The sequence below is a fragment of the Aquarana catesbeiana genome, linkage group LG01 (genome assembly GCF_042186555.1).
Source record: "Aquarana catesbeiana isolate 2022-GZ linkage group LG01, ASM4218655v1, whole genome shotgun sequence".
NCBI classification, from domain to species: Eukaryota; Metazoa; Chordata; class Amphibia; order Anura; family Ranidae; genus Aquarana; species Aquarana catesbeiana.
In genome coordinates, this window is record NC_133324.1 from 44,420,380 (window position 1) to 44,430,912 (window position 10,533).

The window sequence follows — 10,533 nt, forward strand, 5'->3', positions numbered from 1 at the left end:
ACTGTGTTATAAACACTGCACTGCACTGTATTATTCACATCACACTACACTGTATCATATACTTTGCACTGCACTATATACTCTGCACTGTAGTATATTCTTTGAACTGTACTACATACTCTGCACTAGGGATGAGCTTTGAGTTTGAGTCAAACTCATGTTCGTCTCGAACATCGGCTGTTCGCAAGTTCGCCGAACAGCGAACAATATGGGGTGTTCGCGGCAAATTCGAATGCCGTGGAACACTCTTTAAAAGTCTATGGGAGAAATCAAAAGTGCTAATTTTAAAGGCTTGTATGCAAGTTATTGTCATAAAAAGTGTTTGGGGACCTGGGTCCTGCCCCAGGGGACATGGATCAATGCAAAAAAAGTTTTAAAAACGGCTGTTTTTTTGGGAGCAGTGATTTTAATAATGTTTAAAGTGAAACAACAAAAGTGTAATATCCCTTTAAATTTCTTACCTGGGGGTGTCTATAGTATGCCTGTAAAGGGGCGCATGTTTCGCATGTTTCCCTTGTTTAGAACAGTCTGACAGCAAAATGACATTTCAAAGGAAAAAAAGTCGTTTAAAACTACTCGCGACTATTAATGAATTGCCGGTCCGACAATACACATAGAAGTTCATTGATAAAAATGGCATGGGAATTCCCCGCAGGGGAACCCCGAGCCAAAATAATAAAAAAAAATGATGTGGGGGGTCCCCCTAAATTCCATACCAGACCCTTCAGGTCTGGTATGGATTTTAAGGGGAACCCCGTGCCAAAATAAAAAAAAACGGCGTGGGGTCCACCCAAAAATCCATACCAGACCCTTATCCGAGCACACAACCTGGCAGGCCACAGGAAAAGAGGGGGGAACGAGAGAGCGCCCCCCCCCTTAACCGTACCAGGCCACATGCCCTCAACATTGGGAGGGTGCTTTGGGGTAGTCCCCCAAAACACCTTGTGCCCATGTTGATGAGGACAAGGGCCTCATCCCCATAACCCTGGCCGGTGGTTGTGGGGGTCTGCGGGCGGGGGGCTTATCGGAATCTGGAAGCCCCCTTTAACAAGGGGACCCCCAGATCCCGGCCCTCCCCCCTGTGTGAAATGGTATGGGGGTACAAAAGTACCCCTACCATTTCACTAAAAAACTGTCAAAAATGTTAAAAATGACAAGAGACAGTTTTTGTCAATTCCTTTATTTAAATGCTTCTTCTTTCTTCTATCTTCTATCTTCCTTCGGTTTCTTCCTCCATCTTCTTCTTCTTCTGGTTCTTCTGGTTCTTTCTCCGGTGTTCTCGTCCAGCATCTCCTCCGTGGCGTCTTCTTCCCTTCTTCTCCTCGGCCCACTCCGCATTCATGGCATGGAATGCCACAGGGGAGTCCTGTCAAGTCCCCGTGCGTCGGGGGGGAGGGGTCACCGGGTGGCCCTGCCCCCCGTTATTTAGGAACCGTCAGAACAGGAGAAGCGTCACACAGCGGGAGCCTCCCTCCATGCCACCATGGATGCGGAGCGGCCCGGAGAAGAAGATGAAGAAGAGAAGAAGATGAAGAGAAGAGCGGGAGCCTCCCTCCATGCCTCCCTCCATGCCATTAGAAGAAGGGAAGAAGACGCTGCGGAGGAGATGCTGTATGAGAACACCAGAGGAAGAACCGGAAGAGCCAGAAGAACCAGAAGAAGAAGAAGATGGAGGAAGAAAGCGAAGGAAGATAGAAGAAAGAAGAAAGAAAAAAGAAGAAAGAAGAGGCATTTAAATAAAGGAATTGTCAAAAACTGTGTCGGAAATTTAAAAGGATATTACACTTTTATTGTTTCACTTTAAGCATTATTAAAATCACTGCTCCCGAAAAAACGGCCGTTTTTAAAACTTTTTTTGCATTGATCTATGTCCCCTGGGGCAGGACCCAGGTCCCCAAACACTTTTTATGACAATAACTTGCATATAACCCTATAAAATTATCACTTTTGATTATTCATGTTTGTGTCCCATAGACTTTAACGGTGTTCGCGTGTTCGAACAAATTTTTTTCCTGTTCGCATGTCCTGGTGCGAACCGAACAGAGGGGTGTTCCGCTCATCCCTACTCTGCACTGCACTGTAGTATATACTCTGCAATGCACTGCCCTGTAGTATACACTCTGCATTGCACTATACACGCTGCACTGCACTGCACTTTATACTCTGCACTGCCTTGTAGTATATACTCTGCAGTCTGCACTATCTACTCTGCACTGCACTGTAGTATATACTCTGCACTGCACTATATACTCTGCACTGTAATATATACTCTGCACTGTAGTATATATTCTGCATTGCACTATATACTCTGCACTGCATTATATACACTACACTGACTGCACTGTATTATATATTCTACACTGACTATACTTTATTGTATATTCTACACTGTCTACACGCTCAATCCACTAATTAACCTGCCTAATCTCTCTCCACTACAACACATTATATACGGCCGCCATGTAGGCAGCCTTATATAGTGTGGGGTGTGGACTTAGCCCTTGAGCCATGATGGCTTTAATAGCACATCACGCTGTGATTGGCCAAAGGATAGAGTTCAGATGCATGTTTTGGCCAATCAGCAGCTGTCAATGCACTGTGATCTCATAGTGCATTATGGGGAGCTCCACAGTGGGTGAACGGCCCGCAAGTGCCTCATATGTTTGTTTGTTCTACGAACAGACAGCTGATGTTTAAGTCGAACTTACGTTCAACTCGAACATGAAGCCCATCACTAGTGAAGACCCAGCATGTGACTCCCCACTGTGGTTCCTAGGTTCTCCCACTCCTACCAGGAGCACAGAACCACAACAACTATCAGGGTGACTAGCGGTGTGAATAGAGGAGAGATAACATACCTGATCTCTCCTATATACAGCGAACCTGGAAGCACTTCTGGGTTTGTGACTGTCAAATAACAGCCGCTAATGGAAAGTATAGGAGCTGATCAGGGAGTTTATGTCCTTTATCAGCTCTGGGAAAATAATAGACCCCTGATGTCTCCATAAAGAGAACCTGTCACTGCAGAATATTATCACATTGGGGGCCTAACAGCCCTTAACCATTTCAATACCGGGCACTTTCGCCCCTTCCTGCCCAGGACAATTTTCAGCTTTCAGCGCTGTCGCACTTTGAATGACAATTGCGCGGTCATGTAACACTGTACCCAATCAAAATTTTTATCATTTTCTTCCCACAAATAGAGCTTTCTTTTGGTGGTATTTGATCACCTCTGGGGTTTTTATTTTTTGATAAACAAACTAAAAAACACCAACATTTTTGAAAAAAAAGGTTTTCATAGTTTTTGTCATAAAATTTTATTTTCCCCTTCACTGACGGGCACTAATGAGGTGGCACTAATGGGCACTGATGAGGCGGCACTGATGGGTACTGATGAGTTGGCACTGATATGGAGAATTGATGGGCACTGATAGGCAGCACTGATATGCAGCACTGATGGGCACCAATAGGCGGCACTGATATGCAGCACTGATGGGCACTGATGGGCGGCAGTGATGGGCACTGACAGGTGGCACTGATGGGCATTGACAGGCAGCACTGATGGGCACTGACAGGTGGCACTGATGGGCACTGACAGGTGGGTGTGATGGGCACTGACAGGTGGCACTGATTGGCACTAATAGGTGGTACTGATTGACACTGACAGGTGGCACTGATGGGCATCACTGACAATGAGGTAATGATGTGTTACTGACAGGTGTTACTGCTGGGCTCTGAATGGCACTGTGGTGGGCACTGATTGGCACAGTGGTGGGCACTTGAAGGCTTTTTTATTGGGGGGAATGTTGGGCTCTGATTGGTAGCTTATTTGCACACCAGCGATCACCACGCTGCATGCCCCCACAGGCGCACACCGGCATGTTATCCTGCTGGACGTCATATGACGCCCAGTCAAGACAACAGGACCACTTCCCGGCCGTCATTCTGCATACGGCGGGTGGGAAGTGGTTAAAGGAGAAACATTCAAAGTGAAGTTAAAATGAAAAAAACTGGAATAAATAAAAAAGTAAAGCAAAAAGTAACAAATGACCATTGATGCCCTTACACACATATGTAAAAATATGTATAGCTAGCATTGGAAGACATCACCAGTGTAACACATTTTGAAGGAGAGAAATAGTTTTACTTCCAATATTTATGGTTAACTCTAAAATTATGAGCTGGAAGGGCTTTTGAAAGCATCAGTGAGTGCAGGCATTTTTTTAAGATTTACATGTTTGGAATTCAATAGACACAATCTCACCTTTTATATTTAAAAATATATACTGTACATTATATTACTATCTTTGTGTGCACTAAAAGAAAATGTAAGTGTATTTTGTAGTGAAAATATTGGTTTGATACACATTTGCACAGATATGGTGCAACATAAAGATTTACAATTATATTTTTTTTTATTCTACAGGTTCTCTGCTTTCAGAAATATACTGTATAATGTTTGGGGAGCTGAAAGTAATTTTCAGGCCTAAAATGTGCATTTTACCAGGAGTGCGATAACTGCTCTGGCAGAGAAAGCATTCAAATCAAACTCCAAGCAAATAATGAAATACACAAGAAGAAAGACATACATGAGAGCTGTTTTAACTGCCAAAGGGTTTGTATGTCTGTCCATCCAGTTCTGATATTTACACAGCTCTGCCGCACAGCTCTGTCTAACAGTACAGGAGACCTGGTTTCTCTCTGCTGCAGTTCAGACACACTTGCAGGTCTTATCCCTCCCCCAGACTGTGTCTGATACCAAGTAAAATGTCATCACTTACACATGTAATGATGTACAGAGCTGTCTTTTATATCTGTTCAGATTTAAAATCTTTAAAACATACATAAGTCATAAACCACATGAAAACAATCTGAGTGCCCAATCCACAGCAGGACTTTAGTATATGAACCCTTCATTGTGCCCTGTGCTGGAGTTTGTAAAAAAAGGGAAATAACAGCACAGATTGTATGTGTGATGCTATAAAGAATGGTAACAGAACAATTGGGATTAAAGCATGAGCGCACATCACACTTTCCCCAAAAACTTCCCCCTGAGATTTTATGTCCTATCTATGAACATTTATTTTATTTTTGCACACATTTTAAAATCTGCATTTTTTGGTTGTAAAATTACCTAAATCCCCAGAACATAATATATTTTCTGAATGCAGAGGCCTAGTAGAACAAAAGTCAGAGTATTCTGACAGTGAAGAGTCCCGCTTCCAGAATACAATGTCTCAAAAGGGAGGATCCCTCCATCTACCTGGATGAATGAAAAAAAAAATCATCCAACAACAGCTGTAAAGTGATCACTGATACAACTAGGGAGGCACCTATACCACTTTTTTTTACGAGTACCGATACTTGTTTTTTAGTACTTGCCGATACCAATTACCGATACCTACCACAACTGTTTTTTTTTTCACTTCAGCTGTCAGCAATGGTACAAAGCATTGAAAAGTTATTTACAAATAAAAAAAATTGATTTTTTTTTTTTTTGCGCCTTTTCAATGTGAAATGTGTAAATATATGTTAATATATATATATATATATATATATATATATTCACTGACAAAGCAAACAAAAAAAGTTTTAATTGTTTATCATTTAAAAAAAACAAACGTGAACAAAAAAAAAGCAGGAAAATAATAATTAAATGGAGGAGAATAGGGAGTTAATTAAGGCTGATTAGGGTCAATTTAGGGTTAATAAGGGGTTAAATAGAGGAACATTTGTTCATCCCTTTGATCTGCAGATGAAGAAACAGAAAGATACAAAAAGAAACAATGTTTCTTTTTATTTTAGTGTTTTAGCAGCTGAGCCATGTTGTTAATAAACATTGCCGGCTGCTTTTTTTTTTTCTGACACCTCCTGTTACCAGACTTCTTTAACACTTCAGCTGTCAATTGGGGAGACAGGTATCGGTGCATTTGCACGAGTACCGATACTTGTGCAAATACTCGGTATCAGCACCGATACCAATACTAGTATCGGTGCAACCCTAGTTACAACACATAAAAAATGACAGATCCACACAAACAGAGCGGATGGAGGAATCCCCACATTTTTCAGCTTTAAAGAAAAGACTTTTCCAGCAACTTCTCCAACACACTGACACTGTTATAGTTTGTCACTGTCACCCACCCCCTATCACTGTAGCCCACCCCCTGACACTTTCAGCTTGGCTTGCATGTAAATGAAGAGACATTTTATATCCATTATATACATTCTTATAATATTCCCATCACATGTATTTCTTACAATCATTTTGTAAAATCCGATTTGTTGTTCTTTGTCGCCCTGATCACATTTTTCTCTCCATATCAAGTAAGTTACATACCTGTATGTCTTTCCTTCAAGTAAATATAGATCTTCTTCTTTTTCCCTCACAGTGAACACTCCTCCAATGATCAAATCTCCATCTTGAAAATATTGGAATTTATCAAATTCATCAGTAAAATGAAGGGTACAGGCCGGATTCTGCATTCCTGATCTCCAGAGTGTCATACATTGCAGGATCACACAGAACTGGAAGATGTAGGTATATGATACACCCATAGCTCCGATCACTGGGTTCTTCTTTAATTAAAGCCTATAATTCTCCATTGTGACACAGACCTCTGCAGCATGGGTATCACAATAGCAATACAATGAGATGGCTTCTCTCCCCTCCTTTTATACAGTTCAGTACCATACATCTCTCTTTGTTCTCAATATATTGACACCATCTTCTATCTACTTTTAGTTGTTTGTGCAGGTAGTTTATTTGTGAGTGGTTAAGTTTAGTCCTCTATTATTCATATTATTTTAACAACTCTAAACCAAGACACATAATTTCTTTAAAATAAACTCCTATTCAGCAAGGATCAAATATTATCATACAATTGAAATACACAGGTAGTACCAAATATTTTTTTTATAATGATTTCTGCTCACATTAACAATGCACATAACTGTTCTATATTGTTCTGACCATGTAAAGTAAGCAAGGCCGGTAAAAGAAGACTGTCTTTATTTACAGTACCTTTTTTTGGCCCTTACCTGCAAACATGTTTAAGTGTGTGAATACCTGCTTCTCCATGTCTTCTGTATGTACGCTCATGAAACAGTAATGACTTTGCATTTTTCTTTTCCTACAGTAATTGTTCTACTTGGGCTTCCTCTGGAATGGTGGCGGCAGATCTACCAGAGTTTTCCCTTTGTATCAAGAAGTATCTCCCTTGAAATGTCCCACTATATTTCCTGCTGTTGCCAGAATTCTAACACTTCTCCTCCTAACAGTGGCGGAATTATAGGGGTCGCTGAGGTTGCCATGGCGACCGGGCCCCTTGCTGCAGGGGCCCCTTGAGGGCCCCCTGTATGCAATACTTTGTTATGAGGAGCGCAGACAAGCTCCCCAATTCCAAGCCGAACTGTATTCGGCACTGTGCAGGGAGCTGGTGACTAGGGATGAGCTCCGGCGTGTTCGCATGGCGCACGTGCCGAGCCCGCCAGGAAGTCGGCACGGGGCAGCGCTAATCACAAGCAGTGAGACATTTCCCGATGTGCGGCTGCAGAGATCGGGAAATGTCTCCCTGCCTGTGATTAGCGCTGCGCCGTGCCGACTTCCTGGCGGGCTCGGCACGTGCGCCATGCGAACACGCCGGAGCTCATCCTTACTGGTGACATTAAGAAAGTGAAAGCACAGTGCTGTGCTCTTTGTCTCCCCCTACAGTGCAGTACCCGGCAGGAAGAGCTAAGGTAAAGGTCTGCTGTTTTTTATCTACTGTATGTGTGTTTATATGTATGTATGTATGTATGTATGTGTGTGTGCATGTGTGTGTATGTATGTATGTGTGTGTGTATGTGTGTGTGTGTGTGAATGTGTGTGCATCTATGTGTGTGCATCTATGTGTGTGAATGTGTGTGAATGTGTGTGCATCTATGTATATGTGTGTGTAGGTATGTGTATGTGTTTATATCAGTGGCGGTGCATCCATAGGGGCGCATGGGCGCCGCCCCCTCTCTCCAGGCACCCCTCTATCACAAATAGATAGATTCATGCATAGCGTGAATCTATCTATGGCCGCCACTGCCCCCCCTATTCAGACGCCTGGCCCCTTTTTGGACGCTGGGCGTCTGAATGACACCGGCGGGGGTGTTTTTAAAGCACTAATAGGCTTCAAAATAGGTGAACTGCGAGTGCCATGCTTGGTGCTCACAGTCCACCCAGGTGTGTAAGAAAAGCGAATAAATATTCGCTTTCCTAACACTGAACCACCTCTCCACCAATCAGGTGCTTGGGTCTGTTACCCGTCACCTGATTGGCTGAAACAACAGGCACCGCTATTGGATGCCTATCAGGAGGAGAGGATGGGAGGAGACGCATGGAGGACCCCGCTCGTCGCCATCACCCGCTGCCCCACCGAGACAGGGTAAGTGCCAGGCAGACTGCGAGCGGGCAGGGGGGTCACAGTGGCAGCATTTGATGGCACAGTGGCTGCGTTTCAGGGCACAGTGGCTGCGTTTCAGGGCACAGTGGCTGCATTTCATAGGCACAGTGGTGGCAATTGATAGGCACAGTGACTGCGTTTGATAGGCACAGTGACTGCGTTTGATGGGCACAGTGGCTGTGTTTGATGGGCACAGTGACTGAGTTTGATGGGCACAGTGGCTGCGTTTGATGGGCACAGTGGCTGCGTTTGATGGGCACAGTGGCTGCGTTTGATGGGCACAGTGGCTGCATATGAAGGGCACAGTGGTGGCAATTGATGGGAACAGTGGCTGCGTTTGATAGGCACAGTGGCTGCGTTTGATGGGCACTGTGGCTGCGTTTGATGGGCACAGTGGCTGCGTTTGATGGGCACAGTGGCTGCGTTTGATGGGCACAGTGACTAAGTTTGATGGGCACAGTGGCTGCATATGATGGGCACAGTGGTGGCAATTGATGTGCACAGTGGCTGCGTTTGATGAGCACAGTGAGGCTGCAATTGATGCGGTTTTTTTTAAAGAATTTTTCAGTTTGCTTGCACCCCCCAAAAATGTTGAGCACCATCTGCCACTGGTTTATATGTGTGTGCATATGTGCATTTATATAATGTCCCAATAGAACCGATTTTTTTTTTTTTTGCTTGTCCATAGTACCAGCAAAAAAAATGCTGTTCCTCTGAAAAGTGATCCATGCTCAGATCGCTTTTCAGAGGCATTTGACAGCCGGTAAAGAGGCAATATGTTGCCTCCTGACCGCCTGTTTTAACACCTTAAATGCATCATCACTATGCTGCAACTGCATGCAATGCACACAGTTGCAGGGTGGTTGCAGTGCAGCCACTTCAAGGGTGCCCTGACTGGAAAAAGATTGAGAAACACCGACATAGAGGAACCCATCTCTCCATTTTCCTCCTGCAGCCGCTGAATGCCTGTGGGCTGTGGGAGGGAGAGGAAGAGAAGCGGAGGCGGGAATCGATTCCTTTACATGCAGCCACCCACTTGCGACCGGACCCTGGTGTTCCGCCATCGGGCTCGGAGAAAAAAGCCCTGTCCGGGGGTCAGGGGGGCCCTTCATGGTTTCTTGCATCGGGGCCCTGAAGATTCTAGTTACGCCTCTGCCTCCTAACCTTCAACACCCAACACTTATCCTCCTGACCTTCAACACTCCAACACTTCTCCTCCTAACCTTCAGCGCCCAAACACTCTTCCTCTTCATATTACACCTTTACCTCCTGCTGTCTTAGGGCATTCCAAATGTCATGGACATGGAATGGCCTTTTGTGCAAAATAATGGCACTGGCTTGAACTTTGGGTCAAAATAATGATGGGTGGGTACCTGCTATTTTGTAGTACAGGACACAGAAAAAGGGAGGAGGAGAACGTGTACACTAGCAATCCAAAAAATTACTGATATGTATCCTTGTGCAAGAAGTAAACAAAGAATTAATAGTTCCAAGTACTGGTTTTAATGTGTCCTAAAAAAAGAATTCCACGTATAGCATCTTGGACCAATGTACCAATGCACATACCATACGCATGGGATCCCTCTACAAGATGAAGCACAGGACCCAAATGATAGTAGAGATCACTGTAGTAGCAATGTCTATTACTGTGATCTTCTCTCATTTCTAGGTCTTGTGCTGAATGGCTTCCCAGCTGCATGCTGAACACAGGCGGTCAGCCACACAGCACGGATCTCATTCAGAGAATGCTTTGCATTGCATTTGCATTCTCAAAGCATTCTCTAATTAGATGAGGTGGGCAGGTGGGGCAGTGATGTCACAAACTCATGTGTTTACAATGCAGCAGGGCAGCCACTTGGTACAAGACCAAGAAGCTAGTGGAGATCACTGTAGTAGGGTTGTCTACTAAAGTGATTTTCAGATTCTAGAGAGAATCCACTGGTATGGTATATGCATAGTTAGATTGGTCCAAGCTATGTAAAAAAAATGCCATACCTTGAAGTCTTCTTTAAGGAAAAAGAAGATGAGTGCATTAGTACGTAAGGCAGGTGCAATGTTGCCTCCTGGCTGTAGATGGCATTGTGTCATAGCCACTGTACAG

At 43.9% G+C, this 10,533-nt stretch overlaps 1 protein-coding gene across 1 annotated transcript in view; it reads right to left on the reverse strand.

Moving 5' to 3' along the window:
• LOC141141960 (vomeronasal type-2 receptor 26-like) overlaps positions 1–6,558 on the reverse strand; it is a 152,701-nt gene extending 146,143 nt beyond the window's left edge. Inside the window, exon 1 of the mRNA XM_073629215.1 lies at positions 6,341–6,558. Coding sequence (XP_073485316.1) covers positions 6,341–6,558 — 218 coding nt within the window. The remainder of the gene's footprint in view (positions 1–6,340) is intronic.
• Positions 6,559–10,533: the final 3,975 nt, after the last annotated feature.